The 19,327-nt window shown below is 38.1% G+C and overlaps 1 protein-coding gene across 2 annotated transcripts in view; it reads left to right on the top strand.

Moving 5' to 3' along the window:
* PARD3B (par-3 family cell polarity regulator beta) overlaps positions 1–19,327 on the top strand; it is a 394,093-nt gene that overhangs the window by 243,496 nt on the left and 131,270 nt on the right. For both annotated transcript variants that reach the window (XM_066553233.1, XM_066553232.1), the window contains 2 exons: positions 11,576–11,779; positions 12,737–12,965. In XM_066553233.1, coding sequence (XP_066409330.1) covers positions 11,576–11,779; positions 12,737–12,965 — 433 coding nt within the window. The remainder of the gene's footprint in view (positions 1–11,575; positions 11,780–12,736; positions 12,966–19,327) is intronic.

Here is a 19,327-nt window from a genome sequence, read left to right as displayed (position 1 = left end):
ATGACAAGGTGACCCTCCTGATGGATATGGGAAAGGCTATGGATGTTGTGTACCTGGACTTCAGCAAGGCCTTTGACACTGTCTCCCACAGCATTCTCATGGAAATGCTAGAGAAATCTGGCAGAGCTGCTTAAAATCTGTGACATTGTTCAAACCGTTTGTTCTTGATGTTTATGAAACTGGCATTTATTGTAGCTGGAGCAAAAGCTTATGATCTCAAGAATATAACTGATATATATAGTTATTAGTTTTAGTTATTTAGTTTTAAAAAGCTACTGGACTAATAAACAAGCAGCGGTCATGAGCGGAGAAGTGATGTGTTTGCAAAGAATTAAGTTTTATAGCTTTATGTTGTATGACTCTATATAGCCAAATATATTTGCCTTCCTTTGTAAGTAAACTGTAGACAATATCTGTGTTTTGGGGGCAAAGAGACATCAATGTGCTATCCTTCAAGTATTAAAAAAAGAAAATATAAAATTCAAAATGAGATTACTATAGAAAGGAAGATATTGTTGCAAATGATTCAGGGTATTAAATGGCAGTATGTCATCTGCTATATCATATTAGAATTTGAAAGCCTTTTACTGTCTAAATCTCAAATTAGGCTAACAGGAAAAGGTTTATAAAACTTTCAGTTCTTTCTATTTATTTGTGCTGTATATCTGACAGCATTTTCTTGAACACACATTTATGTCCTGGTTGGGTGATGATCAACAGTAACTCCTGCCTGGCACATTAATGTCACTGCTTTGACTCCATGAAGGTGCTCTGCCTAGAGGTCAGGCCCTGTCAAAGTAAACTGTCAGGCTCAAAGAAAACCAAAGCTGTGATTAAGGATTTGCAGATTACTATTTCAGAAGTTGGCATTATCTAGCATATTTCGATGGATTCCATCAATCTTGACCAAAAACCCAGTACAACATCAGCAAAGGAAGAAACCGTTACTTAATGTAAGAAAAAGAAAAAATCAAAGCACATTGGTTGGAAAGCATGGGGGTTTTTTAATATGTTAATATTTTTTAATCTTTAAATGCTGTAGAGCTAGAAAAAGAACACAGTAAAATCTGCTGTAATGTGGGTAAGTGTCTTCCAAATTATTTTAACTTTTTTATTTTTTTGACTGGACTGTACTCACCAGATGGACATACAAGATAAAAAGTAACCCAGGGGAAATACTGCAACAAACTATTCTTATGAACTACAGTTGGCAGAGATGCTTTTGCCTCAGAATGCATACATGATGATGTGTTTAAAGGATGAAGTAATGTTTCAAAATTGCTGGTAATCTATGATGATGCATCTTTGTGCTCTTTATACTTCTAAAGCTATTAACTTCTTTCCAGACATTTGATTCCTTGAACTAAGTGAAAACAGCACTTTCAAAGAGTGAACAGGTTCCTCTTGAAAGGCACATGAACCCATTTGTTTCTTCTTACTCTTTTAGCAAGACCAGGGTGTAGCCAAGTATGGCTTTCTGGATTGTTAAAATAACAAAAAGCTTTTTTTAATCTACAGTTCACTACTTTGAATCTACTACAGGCTGAACTTACTAACATCTGACACTCATGCTGTAACTTGGGTAAAATGAGTTATTGTTGCAGGCCTCTCTGTGGGCAGGGATGTAATGCCAACATGTGGCTCTTGCAGAGTACAGTGATCAAAAGACAGATACAGGCTGGTACAAGATAGCAGACAAAAGTAAAAAAGTGCTCATTTACTCCAGCTGAGGATTTGGTCACCAGGCTTGAACCAGACTGAAAATTAACCAACCTGTCCTACTTCTGGAATCCCTTAAGCATAGGTAGGCCTCAATCTTGGATTAAGCCTCTTGAAAATTGCAGTTGCTGTCAACTGTTCCACATGAAGATTAGAGTTCAGTGTTAATTTAGGATATTTCACTGTATTGATGCATTTTGATTGGATTGCTGTCTATTTGAAAAACCTGCCTGTTTCTGTAGAAAAGTAGCCTTTGTAGTACCAGATTTTGAAATTTCGTTCAAGAATCCAACCAGCAAGTAACTGAAGGAGATGAATTTGGGCACTGAGTTTTGCACCTGATCAATGGCACTGTAGCAGTTTTCTGACAGAGTTGTTTAAGCATCTGATTATCCAAGGACGGGATTATCTTGATCTACTTGTAGCTAGACTCTGGTTAGTTCTTCAAGATTATATGGGATCACTGAGCAGAATGATGTGTTTTCTGGTAATACTGAGTCCCAGCTTAGAGGAAACTTTTCTTTTTCTAAGGTATGCTATGGGTTGTCTGTATTAAAATGTCATTTGACTGTGCTTAGCCAGGCTGTCCTGGTTGCAGTATCACTGTGGCTGCTGCTTACCATCCTGAAGACATTTGGAATTTTTGATCATAATTTAGGATAGGAAGTTGAGTAATTTTTCCAGAAATATCTGCATTGGTTGATAAGGGACACTACCAAGAAGAATTGGAATGACCCTTTCTTCTGTTTTGACACAACATTTCTGCAGTCTGGTGCCATGTTATGTGTGTGCATGGCACATATGTGTGTGCATTACACTTCACATGTACTCTCCTTTTATTGGGCTACTGAAAGGGAAGAGAGGAATGTTATTTGTACACAGGTGAGACAAATGAGTAAGAAAAGTTTGTATTGATTTGCTGTTCAAATCATATTCAAAGTTGCTCCATGCAGGAATTCTATTGGTTTTTTTCTAATTTGCTATTTAAACACATTGTACCAATGCAGAACTGAATATTGAAAAGATCCTAAATACATAACTTGGTAATTAATAGTGTTTTATCTTGAGAATACTGAAAATTGCTGCAGGAAAAACTAAACTTAGAGGTCTGGGGAGGTTCCCTTTTCCCTGGGGGATATTAAAGGCTAAGTGTACATTTGTTAAACGTCTAAGATTGTAACGAGTTTTCAAAAAACACAGATTTATGAAATGGTCTTTATTTAGAATATCTTTTATCCTTGTCAGTATTCTTTTTTTAAATTCAACCTTTCCATTAAAATGACACATCATGACATGCCTAGTACGGGAGCTGCAAACCTCTTACAGATGCTGAAACATATATAAAGTGTAATGCAGTAAATTGTACAGACTAGGCCTTAAAGTTAACCAGTATGGCTAAAGCAGTATTTTGTTGGGTTTTGGGGTTTTCTTAAGCAAGGCTGGGAACATAATAGTGTAATCCAGTTGTGACTCATGTCTGTTAAAAACTCAGAAGACAGCCAGATGTTACTGGGTGTGACTCTGTGTCTGCTCACTACAGAACAGTTTAACAAAATCCTTTGCTGGAGCTCTTTAGAGGAAAACTCCCTTCCCATTAGGTCCACGCATTGGCCTTGTTTTTCCTAAGGACTCATTTTGTGGAAGAAAGCCTTGAAAATACAAGTATGCCCAGATCTGGTTAATGTTAGAAGAACACGGAATGTAGATATGAAAAGTGAGCTTTCCTTCCTAAAAGTTGCAGTGAAGAATCTGGTTCACAGCGTACTTGCACATAAAGCTTGAAAGGTTTCCTTTCAGTCCATTTTGAGTTATTGGTGAATAGAGGGGGAAAAATTATTACCCAGATGGAAGAATTTTTCCCACTTTAGTTTTTCTGATGTGGCAAGAGGCTTTTTGTTTTTCTAAAAATAATATTCATCTCCGTAATGAGCGCAAGTGAAGAAGTTTCAGTACAGAGGATAGTTTGAGGGGGAAAAAAGAGAAAAAAGTTGAAGCATATAAAATGAAGCTTAGTTGAAGTCCCAGTATCAGTACAGCTATAGATTCTGCTTTTAGGAATCTGTAATAAAATACTGCTATCAACTTTATAAGCATTCAAATGATCTTAAGAATCTCAGTAGGTAATAGAAAGGAACCTTTGCTGAGGACTTTTCCTGAAAACCTCCATAATCCTTTCAGATTCTGCAGGGATTTTGAGTCTCAACCATGTCAGATATCGGATAACTCTTTCTCTTAGTTAATAGTAGGTTTGACAAAATTCTGCATATTCCCATTTAAGAATTGGATTTTTAAAATGAACTTTTCAAAACTGTTTGAAGACAAATATTATTGAACTCATAAACAAAGCCATTTCAAAAATATGCATGACTTTGTGAATGGCCTTTGTGTTTGTATTTTAATAGAGATAGATTGATTACAGGTGTATGTCTACCTTCTTTATAGTTTATCTGCTGGTAACTTCAAGCAAAACATGCATTAATTTCTTACACTGAGAAGTAACCTGTGCACTTTCCTTTGAAATACAAGTAGATCAACAGAAGAAAATAGATTTTCATAAATTCTCCTGGAATTCAATCTATAAACCAAACCAAATGTAGATGAGGAGTGAAAGGTGCAATTCACTACTTCATTTGGTCTGCTTTGTTATAAAGTGCTGTAAGGAACAAATTGGTTTGCATTCCTATGCTAATAGGATGCACTAATCACTGGGAAAGGTGATTCTGGTTTTGTTCAGGGCTTATGAATTAAGGGTTATTACTGGAAATAGCTCATTTACTCTGTAGGGCCTGAGACAGAGAGTCTGAGTCCTCTGAAGCTTTTGCAAATACATGTTGCAGAATCTTCCCAGACTGAGATGTTTGCCTGTTTGTAGCTGGCTAATCCAGAAATGCTTCCCTGATAAGGTTAATGCCCAGTTAATTGCTCCTAGCCTTGACACACAGTTTAATTGCTATTTGGCCAACATATGCTTGTTGCTTGCTCTGTGTAGAATTCTAGCGGATGTAGTGATGCAAACTACAGGCTGGTGGAGGGCAAACAAAATAAATACAGTATTTTATGTTCTTTTAATTCAGGGCCAAGTGGATTTGGATGAAGTGTTTATTTAGTTTGCTGGCTGCTTCAGATGCTGTGGCATATTGATTCCTTTTATTACTAGCAGCCATTTAACCTGACCTCTCTCAGATCCAGTATTTTAAAAGCCATAAATTTTAACTTTACTTATGAGTAAGGACTGAAATGCTGTGAAAGCCTTTTTATTAGCAGAGCTTTTGCCTTACTCCATGTTCATGTGTCACCCATGGCAACAATATTTAGAGCATCTTAAATTAGAGCGGCTGTTGGGCAGCTCGGTGGTGGTGGGGTTAGCAATAAAAAGAGCTCATAAATATCTCAGGCATGTAGGATTCACTGATCAAAGTGTGGGCAGGTACAGAAGCAATGCCATGATTGGCAAAAGGTATTCTTTTCTTGGTTCTTTTGTTAAAAATCTATCTTTTCTTAGTCTTAAGGTTCACAGATAAGGAAGATTTTTTTTTAATTGCAAGTTAAATTGCTGATATTGAAATGTACTTTCTTTGCTTCCTTGGCTTTTTTTTTTAACAGTAATCAGCTTCCTTGTTTCATTCACCTAAATTAATCGCCAAACAACGCTTAAAGCAATCTTTAATGTGGGGTTTATGAAAGTATTTATAAAAATGTGCCCAGGCCAAAAATTGATGCATAAAAATGACTTACCACTCTTTGAATTATAAATAATATGATTGTTTCAAATTTCTTTCTGCATTCACTTGTAAAGACTCAAAAAAGCTTTAGATTAGTGTTGTAAACACAAAGCTTAATATGAGCTTCTTGCATTCTTCTAATTTGTTACTTCTCATTTAAATTAGTAATTTTTAAAAATATTATTTCAGACTTGATGACTAAGATTGAGTAATAATTCAGCAGTTTATTTCAAAGTAGGCTTAAGACTTAACAAAATAGATCATAACTATAATTTTAATGTAAGTTTTGGCTTTCTTTCTTCTATTCCAGTACTAAAGAAGTTTCCCCATCTGTCCCACAGATCGAAAGGTAACACTCTAGATGTTAGCCTCATACTGTCAGAAGTGACTTTGTTTAAATATTAGTGCAAGGACTCTTTACTTCATGTTAAACTTTGGCCTGGGAACAAAAATGTTGGTTTAGTTTGAGAAGCATAATTTATATCAATTAGTCTCAGAAAGTGTCACATTTCCCAATCTTTTAAAGCTGGATTTAAATGGTTGACCTTTTCAGAGGGCAGGTGTGGAAGCAGAAATAAAGCAATCACAGGGCACTGTGAATTTTTTTGCTACTACTCAGTTCCAGACTGATCAATTTACAAGGTGCCTGAAATCACTGGGGAATCCTGTTTTCTAAAAACTGGACTCTTTCCTGTCTGCATTGCTTCTCCCATTGCAGTTTTCCTCTAGCAGGTTGTAACACCTATATCTCAAGTCAGTTTATACATAAATATCCTTGAGGAGAAAGCTCCTGCTTTGTACAAGAGAAGTAGCTTGGTTTGTATTGGGACCTGTTTGGAGGGCAAGTGCTTCAGCTTGTGCCAACTAGAGGGAGGGCAGGAATCTGCTGGAGAAAGAGGGATTCAGATGTCTAGGAAAATTGCACTGGATGCAGAGCTATACTGTGAACTGCAAGGTTATGTAAGAGGTTAGACTTCCGTAACCAGATGAAGAAAAATAATTATTTCAGCAGATAAGATCACAGGGTTTCTATGCAAAGACAGGCTTGGCTGCATTTTGTCTGACATTTAGCACTAACCTGGGAAGTGCATGTGCCCCTTCACTGAGGCTTTTGCTTGAACCTCTGCCTTTGCTTCTAATTCTTAGCTTTAATATTGTTGCACTGGGAAACTTGTTAGCATTTTTCAGATGTTTAATGCCATACATATTCTTTTTGAAATAGTAGCACGTTTCATTGCAGTGTTGTTGTTTGTTAGTGATAAGACTGTAGAAAACAGCGACACCAGCTCGCGTTTCTAAGATGACAATAGTGCATTTTCACTTTTTGCCTAATGGCTGCCTTGTTGCCAGCATTTCTTTTTCATCTGGCTAAGGCTCAACATACCTTCTGGGCCCCAAATTGTGATCTGTCATTATTCATAGCTGAAATTGCAGTTTTTGCAAATGCAGGCTAAATTGCAATCATTATATGTAGTAAAATAGATTGAAATATCTGTAAATCTGAAGACTGTAGCTGTCTCTTACAATCAGAGAACACGTTAAATTCTCCTATGCTTTGATTTCTGTTTATTAGATTTTGTTTTTCTGTCAGTTGCAGGGTTGTTCTGTGTTCAGTATTTCTGCTTATTATCTGGAATGCTTAGATTGAGGTATTAAATGAGCAAAACTGTATATCTTGTCTTTAATATATAAGTGCAAGATAGTGATTCTTCTCTTGCTTTTCATCAAACCCTTAATCTTTTCTATGTCACCTGTATAAATTAGTGTTGAAGAAAAAGCTACCATGTGATCTAAGACTTTTCTACAGAAATGTTATATTAAAGCTCTTCATTTGAAAATCACAAGCTAAAAGATGTAATGACTTTCAGATTCCTCCTTCCTGAATCATTCTTTGCATTGAATTGGTGGATGATTGAAGGAGTATCTGAATATAAAAATATAAGTGAGAGGAAAAAATCCTTTGTAGTTACACATACTGTGAATCCTACCAGAAATAAATGAAACTACATTAAACAAATGGTTAAGAAAGAATGGAACATGAAGAAATTTAAGTCACCATATGATGTTGCAATCTTGTAGAGTGAGGAGTTGGTCTGTTAGGTTGGGGTAGGCCTGAGTTCAGTGAGCGCAAGCTGAATATCATGAATGCTACTGAGGTGTGTGTCCAAAGCAGAGCAGGCACTGAGCTGTACCTGCTTCCTTCAAAGCTGTTGGATTATCTCCCTCTGAGTGCTGCCACTGAAGAAGCCACCATCAGTGCTTCATGCTCAAACCATTGTTTGCCTGCTGAAAGTAGTCCAATGTTCTCCCTAGCATCCCAGTATCCATAGGGTAGAACACTCACTGTTTTCATAACTATTTTCTCTTCCCTAGGACCACATGAACCTCCACTATGTGCACTGCAATAGGAACCAGCACTCTGTGTGTTTAGGGAACTGGCAAAAACAGAATCAAATTATTTATAATTTGTTACAACTTTTTGTTTATTGTATTTTCTCAGTCTCAATAATGCTTTCCCTTTTCCTTTATAGTTTTTCTTTACCTCACTGTGCCTTTCAAAATGTAAATAGTAAGTTAGTCTAGCTCACATAAATATGCTCCTCTAAGTATTCTCCTTTAGGCATATTCCTGTAGTTTTGGTTTTCAAGAAGAAACATTATCTAGAAAATAAAGTTAATGATAAATATATAAAATGTTTACTCTTTAGGGTGTCTTGGGAGTTGTATTTCGTATAGAGTGAGAGTGATTCATGGCTTCTCTTCATTTTGATTCCCTCTGTATGTGCCTTTGGGGTGGCTTGCATTGCCCACAGTGCTGTGTCATTTGTTTCCCTTTGATTTTCATGACTGACGTCTTGCTTTTGGCATATTTCCTTCAGCTGGGTTATAAAAAAAGAAAGGAATGTGCAGATGTGGGAAAAAGATAATATTGGAAAGACCTGACTAATGATAGTAGTAGTAAAAGAGCAGAAAGCATGTTTACTTTAACTGGTACATTAAGAATTTAAAAATCTGTGTTAGCCATGTTGGCATGGAGCAGAAAATTAAACTACGTGTAACACTATCTTTCAGTTAAGGACGATCAGTTACAGATAACATCTAAGAGCCAGCAGTTTGATTTCAGCCAGTCTAGGCAGGTAGTGATGTCAGCTGTTGTTTTCTCTTATAAATTCAGGAGATATATGTAAAGTAATTCACCATTTATAAAAACAATAAAGTGGATGCTTCAGTTGGCTTTTTATCATTGTGCTACAAGAAGCAGTAAAAGAAGAGCTCAAGAATATAAAATCCATAACAAGAAACATTTTAACACAGTGAGCAGCTGAGTTTCTTATTCTCAAATTATGTTTTTGTATTAAAAATCCAGGTAAGGCTAGATATAGACTTACACCATGTGTCCCCAGAAATGCTTGTTAATAACTTGTAAAAGATAAGAGAGGGTTTTTGTTGTTTATTTGTTGGTTTGGGGGTTTTTACCCGTGAGATAAATAAACACATTTTCAGGCTTACAGCAGTTCTAAAGGTCTGCAGAAATGAAAAAGGTACTGGTGTGGGCAGGGGAAGGCAATTTTCCAATTTGGGATGCAGTCCTTGTCCATTATGGAGTTTTTTGCATTTTTCTGGAAAGCATCCAGTAATAGATGCTGGCTCAGAAAGCAGGGGCCAGGTCTCTCTGCTTAGGGAAGCTTTTTAGCTCCTGTATCTTTAGCTGTGCTCTAATAAGTGATTACTGCAGCTCTATAATGAAAGGGGGGGAAAAGGAATAAAAGCTGAATTGTAAAAAAATAAAAAGTTCTCACTGTTGTTAGTGAAATTTCATACCATACTATTACAGTCTTAGAATGGGTCAACTGAATGCTCAATACCAATCCGTGAGTGAGGGTTCTCAGTCAGTTTTTGAACAAATGAGGACAGCTCAGTGTGCTCGGGCTGAGTCCCAGTGTGTGTGGGGAGGCTGAGCACACAGCTTGCTGTCTCTTACATGTGTCATATGAGTGCCTCCCTCCAAATTTCAGGTGTTGGTTGGATTTTCTTAGGAATGGCCTTCATACATTGCAGTCTTCCAGTCTGAGGAACTGACTCAGCTTTGTATAAAACAGGCTGTAACCAGCATTTAACTTTTTTTCCAGGTAATGGAGCTTAGAGCAGTAATTGAGTGTAGTACAGCTTGCACTGGGATGTGTTTGTGAGCACTTCTGTACTTTTCTGGCCAGCCAGGCAGCTGTAGCAGCAGTCTGGAGTCAACATTGGCTGCTGGACCTCCCAAATCCATGGGCCCTCATGGCCCTGCTGGAGGCAGGGACATGCCCAGCCCTTCTGCAGTCACCTTGAAGCCATTCCCAGTGGCTGTTCCTCCCAGGAGGCTCAGAGCAGAGTGCTGGGGACCCACTGCCTGCAGGGCCTCCAGACCACAGCCCCAGCCCCTCGGTTTGCAGCCCAGCCTGGCTGCCTGCTGGGTTGCCCGGGACCAGCAGCTCTGCCAGTGTGTTGCTGTGCCCTGTGTCCTGCCAAACAGCCCACCAAGGCTGGCTGGTGACTGAAACTTGAGAGAGCTTCCTCTGCTCATCAATGCCTTTCACTTGGCCTTTTTCCTCACCATTATTTTTCCCTTGGTTTTTCTCCTTCTCAGCCTGTGATAGGCAGCACAGTGCTTCCTACTGATGCACAAGATTTTAGTGATTTTTAGCACCTTTATGTTCTGTGCAGGTCATTCCTCTAACTTTGCTTTAGCACTTGCTAATTTGTCCATAATGGTAGTCTCCAGAATGGCAATTAGGGAACAGAAGAACGTTGCACTGGGTGATGGAGCATCCAGGGTTCCCTTAAACCTGTTTCTCTCCACAAACACCCCCAATCCCCTACTTGTTTTCAGCTACATATCAGTCTGCAAGTAAAGGAAGTGTAAATTGCTTTATGTAGGCACTACTGACAAGTCTCTATTTGGTGCCAATTCTCAGCTTTTTTGCTTTTAAGAATTCACTGAACATGCTGTTCAGAATTACTTGCACTCTAGAATTGCTAAAATCACAGTAAATCATACTAACATATCTGTCTTTTCTGTGACCCTTGAATCCCTTCAGGCATTACAGTATGGACATGGAGGTGAAGGGCTTCTCTTATGTTCTCCTGTTCCTTTTGTTAGTACTACTTAAAAGTTGAAAGCAAAAGCACTTGAGTTCTCAAAGACAGAAGGCATATTGCAAGGCACAGTCTCTTACTCAGTGTTTCTAAGACACATTTAGTGTTCTGCCATATAAAAACTAAGTAGATGCTACAAAGGCTTTTAAATTAAGCTCTGAATTTCTTCATTGATTGGAGTGCATCTATTCATTGAATTTTGTTCTTTACCTATTCCACTATCATTTTATTAATACTAATTAACACAAATGCTGCTACAAAATAAAGCCTTTCTAAGATCATATAGTCAAGCGTCTAAAGAGAGAGAAGGTTTGGGACACTCAGTATTTCCTCTGTTTTTCTGTGAAGTGCTTTCTTAAGCCTGTAATCAGGGAATGAGGCAGCAACAGCAACATCATTTATGTTAACCTATGCTTTGCTTGTTTCTTGAAAAAGCTGCTGTGCATGTTGGTATCATAGCACTAGTTTCAGCTTGAAGAAAAAGTTTGGGTAAAACTTAGAGAGAACTAATAATGTATCTTCTCTCAGAAGAAATGTGTTTGAAAATATCAACCATTCATACAACCTATCTCCTTCTAAAAAGCAAAACACTTGTTGTGTAGCAGTGTTTGTTTTTGTGAGTCTAAAGATAATGCTCTCCTTAGTGCTAATGATAACGCTAACAGAGACTGTTAGCACTGTCCAGTTGGACATCACTGGCAAAGGTGGAGGAAGCAGCCCCATTCTCATCCCTGGTGTGGGCTTTACAGTGGCACAGAGTGAGCCAGCTATGGCCCATCGCTTTGTCAGGTCTGTAAATTATGTGCCATTCCCTCCAAGTCTGAATGGGGATATCTGCTGAACTAGGTTTAACTTGATGTTATTTTTAGAACAAATTACATTGATTGCATACTATTTCAAAGGCCCCAAGTAATAAAGTACACAATTAAACGTATCTGACTAGTTTAATTTCTCTGTCTGGTTTTTGGTATAAAAACGTAACCATTTCTTTTCCAGACTCCTCTGGCAAAGATTTTGGTCCTACTCTGGGATTAAAGAAGTCCAGTTCTCTTGAGAGTCTTCAGACTGCTGTGGCTGAAGTAAGGAAGAATGAACTCCCTTTTCACAGACCCAGGCCTCACGTGGTGCGGGGCCGGGGATGCAACGAGAGCTTCCGAGCTGCCATTGACAAGTCTTACGATGGACCTGAGGATGAAGAGGGTATGTTGTGCTGATGGCACTGACTGAGGGAGCCACCTTCACTTAGCACTGCTGACGGCCAGCTCGATGGAGCACCAGGAGCCAGTGATTTAGTCCCATTGAAACTGATCACATTTTTAAAGCTGTTCACATCTTGCACTGAATAGAGCTGTCTTTGCAGTATCCCATCCAACCTTGACTGGGTTTAGTGTAAAGTCTTTCACTGATCTCCTTTGGGGCAGGGGTGGGTTGGAGGATTTAGAACTCAATCCTTAAATAATTATGTTTTTCAACTTCAAGAAGCAGCTGCTTTCTTCAGATTACATTAAAAATTATCTCTCTTGTTTTACAATTCCCCCTTTTCCAGCCAGGAAATTTGTTTCATGTTGTAGATAAGGCAGTGTATTGATAGCACCCTGCTGCTCATTCTGTCACTATGGGTTTTATAGACCCTAGTCTGGAAATACATCTCCTTTAGTATGGGGTGTAAAACAGTGCTTGGATCCTGAGCCCCCCCACAGAAGGAACACGGCTCTTTTCCAGCCAGACAGTACATTTTATCCATTTCTTGTTCGGCCACTAAAATAGAAAGATTCCAGGGAGTGAATGAAGTCATTTTGTTCCATAGGTTGATTTTGCCAGTCACCAGAATCTTTGTTCAAGTAAGCTCTGTGTTTGAAACCCAGCACGTGGTTAAACAAGCTAGATTTCAAAGAGAACAAGTGCTTTACTGTATCAGGATTTTCATATCAGGAACAATGATTAGAAAACAATTCATTAAAATAACTCTGCATTTAATTTACAATACAAATCTGTTTGAATCCACTAGATCTGCTTAGTCTGCTTTTTAAATTATTCAATTAAATGAGTAAGTGTGTGAGTCATTTGAGCTCTTGGTAGACACTCTTGCTGTATTTCACATGTTTGCATTTCAGTGGCCCGTAGCCATCCTCACTGCTTCTTTTTCATTCTGTGCAGATGGTGGCTCTGATAAGAGCTCTCACTGTGGTCAAGAAGCTCAAAATGTGGAATCTGCCCCTCCAGGGAACCCTGAAATAGAAGATGCAGAAATCAAAGCGAAAAAGGACAAAAAAAGTAGGGAGAAAGAGAAGAAAAAGGGCAAGTCTAAAATCAAAGAGAAGAAAAAGAAGGAAGAAAATGAAGATCCAGAAAAGAAAAAGAAGAAAGGCTTTGGTGTCATGTTGAGGTATGGCATTTTACAAAGCAAAACAGCCACCCATTCTTGTTATAAGATAGGAAACAACTGATGCTCTCATAAAGTAGAGGAAAAATTATTTCACTTGGACTCAAATAATGTTTATGTTATTGAAAAAGAAAGCAGTTTATACTTTTACACCAAACTTGTAACTGCGGCAGAAGACATTTGGCAGACAAAATGTCTTTTTGTGCCTTTGAAATGCATTCCCATATGTCAGAAAAGATTCAAGGTTTTAGGCTTAAAGCAAGCATGTATTGGTGGGGAAGGATTTGTGGGGAATATTTTTGAGTAAAACAAATCCTGCTCCCATGCCCAGACCTTTGCCTTCTCTTCCCTTTCTTATCTGCTCCCTTCACAAGCTGCAGGGAGAGCAGAATTCTTGTGCTATTGCAAAAGGTCTACTAACATTTGCAGTCACTGAAAGCCACTACCTATGATAAAATCTTTGCTTCGTGGCTTCAGGCATTGCCTGCAGTGAACAAAAGTTCACTGTCCTCCCTGCCCAGCATGCAAGTGTTTGGATTTCTGCTGTGGCTTTTTCTTCGTGGCTCTGTAAACTCTGAGTCGGCAGAGTTCTTCAGGCTGTTTCCTTGCTCTTGCTGGAGCCTTTGGTGCTTCAGGTGCTGAATGCTGACACCCTTCCCTCCAGTACCTGTTGACTCTGTAGAGTCTTTAAGTGTTGAAGTAGCTCTTTGCATTTAATACAGAGTATGGGATGAAAAATTTTGGTCACATGGAGGAGATTAAACCAAAGGACCATGTGGTTACTCATGGCACTGAACACTTAACATTGGCTTTAGGATGCTGTTGGTGTTTCTTGTCATGCTGTATTGTAGACAGTACTCATATATACAAAAACCACAATCATTGCTTAGGCAAGGATGCATTTAAATAGAAATCTAAGAAATGTAGCTGCAAGATCATTCACTGATCATGGTGTTCATTAGGACATATAATGTATGGACTTGCCTTTCAACTTTGTGTCACTATGTTCTCTTGAGTAAAATTACTTGTGTTATATTAATATGGAAGGTTTTAGCTGACTTTCTTCCATGTATCAGCAATTGTCCTATCAACTTTTGAACACTGTGGAGACACTGTCAAAAATATTCAGGCATGCCTGTGTGCCAGATGTGCATGATTTCAACAGTTGTTAGTGTTCATAAGATATACCTGGCTATACCAGTCTGCTTTCAAATGGGCTCTTCAGGAGCAGAGGAGGTGTGTACACACACTTGTGCTTTGCACATGCATTTGTGTTCATATTGTTTAAAGAAATCTGACTTAACATGGAAGGGTAGTCAAAAACTGAATAATTAGGAGGGTGACTTCAAAAACTCTCTTGTGTGTCTTAAGCTTTATATCTCTCTTCATTCTTCTTTTCAGCTCTTTGACATGAGTAGGAAAGAGGAGGGGAGTGACACAGAGGTCTGACAAAAGGATAAGTACTGCTTAATGTATCAAAGATACATAGCAGATTCTGAGTTTGAATTGTAAAGTCTTACAGGGATATTATATCTGAGCCAGAAAGAACATGGGATGACATTAGAATCCAAAACAAGCTATTGTAGTTGACAGAATTTCTGATAATGGTCAATATGCAAAGCTGGGAACAACAGGTTTCCATTTGTTGTGATTCCCTCTTTCAGAACATATTCCACATTTTGGTAGTACACAAGGTTTATACATCTGCTCTTTCCATAACCTTGTCTTTGATTTAGATAGTCTTCCCAGCTGACAGTGTTAATAATATTTATCTGTATGGCAGCACAGAATGGGAACTTCTATCCCACACCACTGAAAATCTCTACAAGACAGCAAAGATGGAAGCATCATGTTGTAATAGAGAAGGAGAAGTAGGTAAGAAGTAACAGTTCAGCTGAGAGGTTTTTAGAGGTTCTGTGTCCTTGTTGGTGTATCTTTCCAGAATTTATAAAACTTGAAAAGAAATTCCTTCCTGAAAAGGTGAGAGTATTAGGGAATACTAGCCATGACAGAAGTGAAAGAAGGCTGCAAGCCTGTAAAGTAGAGCATGAACAAGAGCAATCAGTGTGCATTTATGAAATAATTGGGGGCCATATGTCCTGGGCAAGATGAGCAAATCCAGGCTGGTATTTTTTCAGACAGAAACTGGCGCATATGACTTGAAAAACAAAACCAATTGATCTCAATGTTTTTAAAAGAAATAATAGGGAACTAATAGTGGAATTCAGAGCAGATCAAATACCAACTAAATATTAGATTCAAGAGGTATTTTTTCAAACTGGAGTCTTGTACTGATGTGAAGGGTAAATGTTAGGAGGGATGGGGAGCAGGTTTGAATGATAAGTATTTTAGCAACACGCATGGAAAGAAACATCCAGATTTTTTTATGACATTGTGGGAATGAAACTGGCATGTTTTTTTGGTAGAACATCTGTGGAAGAGAGAAGTTTAAGATGACAAAAGTTGTGAGTTTCTGCAGCAGGCAAGGTGGCTACTAATTCTTGGTATCTTAAGAGAAAGAAGTAGGGAGAAGTATTTAGAAACTGAGATGAGCCCAGTTTTGGACATGGTGAATTTAAATTGGGAAGGGGACCTGCCACATGGGGGACATTGGAAATGTAAACACTGTAGTGGAGCAGAAAGCTTGGTGGAGAAGGAAATCTGTAGTGTGCATTTTATAGTTATGGTGGTGGTTGTGCTGTGAATCCCCCATGTATGAGACCACCAAAAGGAGGAACAGAAGCCTTGTTAGACTGACAGGAGAGATAAAGCCAAGGGAAATGAAAAAAGTTATTAGAGCAAGTGGCAGAGGTGAGAAGAGGAAATCTATTCCTGGGACCAGGCAATGTCATGAATTTTTTCAACTGGTCTGGTGATTGCAGCCATGTGACGAATCCTGCTGGGAGCTGGAACCCCCACTTTGGTATGTTCATGCTGTTTGCAGTTCCTGGGCAGCTTTGTTCAGAGCTATTTCAGCTGTGCCTGCATGGTTCTGCTGTGCTATGGGATGCATCCAAACAGAAAAACAGACTTGCTGAACCCATGTCAAAATTGGCTTGAGATAAGTAGGAACTGAGCATCTGTGGTGAAAACTCCAGGACCAGAAGGACAATGAAAATGAGGGATCTTGCCAGAAAGCTCAGTGCTAATTAAGACACATGCATTTTCTGGTGAATGACATGGGGTCAGGTGTAAAGGACAAAAGAAAAAGTAGAATGTGAGGCTGAAACAGCTGCTGGAAATGTCCTACTTGTCTTCAGTGGGATTTTTGTGCTATGCTTGCTGGGTCACACATACAGCTGTAAGAAGCTTTACCTTGATATAGTGGCTATGTGAATTGGCTGGCTTCTGCTTTATAATCAATAACAAAGCATTTCAAGATATTAAAACCAAATCCAGGTATTCAGCTGTAGTACAAGAATTGTTGAGCTTTAGTCTTTTGCATCTGAGATTTTTGAATATATTGGAATTGCGACTGCATTGGTTTTTTGCCTTTTTTTTTAAATTTAACAACAGAAAATAGCAAAGCTGTTAGCAGTTGCTAACAGATTTCACTTAGTGCCTCATCTGTTGCTCAGCTGCTATTTACTTGTAGTTCCTGGTCTTTTTTTACACATACAAAAAGAAGAATGATTGCTTTCCTGCTAAGCTTTTGCTTGATTGAAGCTTTATTTAGGTGACTGTGATTCAGGGAGACCATCAAGAAATCATGCTTTTATTTTTGTAATCATTGTTTTTTTTTAAAGACCTGCTTTTTCACTCAGTATTAACTGAAACTCTTGGCTGCAGCATATTAATGGCTGTAGCATTTGGGCAAGGTAGGTTAATGTACTAGAGGTTTGAAATGCAGATGACAGTGGTTAAAATCTCTATAATCCAAAGTACTATTTCACTGTGGTGCTGACTGCACAGTGCTTTGTTTCCTTGGCTGGTTCTGATGCATATATTGCCTGCCTTAGTGCTGAAGGTGTTTATGTGCTGTCCAAAGAACAACAGAAGTTGAGTCTCAACTGGTTTTGTGTAGCATTGGCCGAGGGGTATTTTACATATTTTTCTTTTTGATGTTTTCTGGCACATCATGCTGTCATTGTTCACTAATAACCCATCACTAGACAACAGACTGAACAGTAAATTGATACTGTGTATCAAGAAAACAAGTACATTAAATACTTTCAATAGTGGAGCTGTGACTAAAGGTGTACTTCAGTCTCAGGGACAGGCTTCTGTCTAGCATCTACACTGAATCTTTTCAGAACAGAAATAATACCGAGTTCTGTGCAAGAGAAGAGCAGCAAGATTGCACAATGCCACATTTAATTCTTGGCGGCTCATCCCTTTTCTCACATTGTGCTGACTGATTCTTTCCAGGCACCGTGAGTCTTAGAAGACTGCTGCACATCAAATGAGCTTCCCTGTACTTCTTTTTGAAGATGTTCAGTATTTTCAGGAGAAACACTGTAGTGAAACAGCATATTTGTGGCTTTGAAAAAAGAGGTATTGTGTAGTGTCATTGCTTAGAACTGTCAAAAGCTCTGTGGGGAGGGCTCTGTAGGCTGTTTGGAAGGGTTAATTAACCCATTGGTGCAGGGTGCTAGAAATCCCTGATGCTGAACACTAATGCAAAATGGATTGTCACTTAGAACCAAGGATGCAAAGCTGATCTAACCAAGAGGTTAATAATTTTTTTAAAATATAATAATATAAAAATTTTTATAATAATATATAATGATTTTTATAATAAAAATTTTTAAAATAGTCCTTGGTTTGCTAGGTGATGAATTTCAGATTTTAAATTTGTGGTCTGTAGTTATTGAATTGCCATGCTTTGAAAAACTATCAAAATACTGTCTTCTAACAAAGGTAGGCTTTGTTGTTTCTAAATTAAGTTGGCAGAAGACTGAACCTTTAAATCACCAGGGAAATGTGACCTCTGCAGTTCTGTATCCTAATCCCATAGCAGTGCTGGTTGTTACAGTGCTGGAGTATAATAAACATAAGTCTATGGCTCTCTCTACCTTTTCCAGAATAGTGATTGTAAAAATTCTGGGCAGCCCTTTCAGTTTTATGGATATGAAGGTAAGATAGCTAATGGACTGCAGCCACACCAATGGCATTTTAATAGGTAGCTCCCCCAGGCAGAGACCAGGAGGCTGAAATCATAATTTTTTTGTCTGGCATAAAAATCTAAGAGCAAGTATGTAATTGGTGACTTGGAGTAAAGAGTTGTGCTGAAGTGGAGTGCAGTGGGAGAGCACTCTCATTCAGTCTTCAATTCTTGGCTGGACTCAGGAAGAAAATACAACCAACCTTGCTCATATAAAGCAGTGCTTGTCAACTCAACTGTTTCACTATAAAATATTTTAAAAATTAGTATAGGTGAGAAAATCTCTATCCCCCACTTCAACCATGACTGGCATATTTGTGCACATATACGTGTAACTGCAAGCCCAGGAAGCAGGAATATATATGCGTGTATTAGTTAGATTTGCTTTTTGCTCTTCAGAAAGAGTGCAATTTCCCACATAATAGTTCATCTTAAATTATTTACCTTCCATTTCACAATATGAGCCATGAATATTTTATTTTTTGTCCCTTTAATTTGCCAATTTTCCTTTGAGCTAAGTGCCTTAGTGATTTTAATTTTTCATTCTAGTTGGAAGACAGAAATGACCCTTTTTTCATTACTACTATTATAGGCCTTGTGCTCCGAATGATACTTTTTACAACCAGCACTGTTGAGCCTGTAATGGTATTGCAGAGTAGATAGCATAATATACAGATATTGACTTCCATTAAGTGTGGCACTGTGATAACTTATGGAGAGATTTTTTTTCTACTCTGTTGCCCTTAGAAGTTGAGTGTTGTAGAAGAAAAGGTAGCAGTAGATGAAGAAGGAGCAAATAATAAAGATGTGACTTGTTGGAGAGAGGTGATGTATATAACTTCTTAATGTATTTATCTGTGTATGATGCTGGAAATCAATATGGACGTTGATAGATAAAAAACCCCACAACTAGATTAAATTGTGTTTTAATTAGGCCTAAAGTTATTTTAGATTTTTTGTTCTCAGTTGCAAAATTATCTGAGATGGATGATGTGTATTTGAAAGACAGCATCAGTTAATGAGGCAGATGAGTTATATAGAGGCCTTGATTTCCTTTGGCACAATAAAGTTTTCATTTAGGTAAATTGGTAAATAAAACTCCACTTTCCTTTAAAGAGCATAAGAACATGAGAGAGAGGATATAGCTAGTCAATTTAATCTAGCGCAAATTTGTCAAGTATTTTAAACTAAAAAAAACAAACGTTCCATTTTACATGTACGACTTTTTATTTCCCTCACCATATTAATTCTTCCTTGGCTG

The sequence above is a fragment of the Molothrus aeneus genome, chromosome 7, assembly GCF_037042795.1.
Source record: "Molothrus aeneus isolate 106 chromosome 7, BPBGC_Maene_1.0, whole genome shotgun sequence".
Lineage (NCBI taxonomy): Eukaryota > Metazoa > Chordata > Aves > Passeriformes > Icteridae > Molothrus > Molothrus aeneus.
Note: the sequence above shows the minus strand (reverse complement) of the source record. Positions and strands in the feature narration are given on the sequence as shown.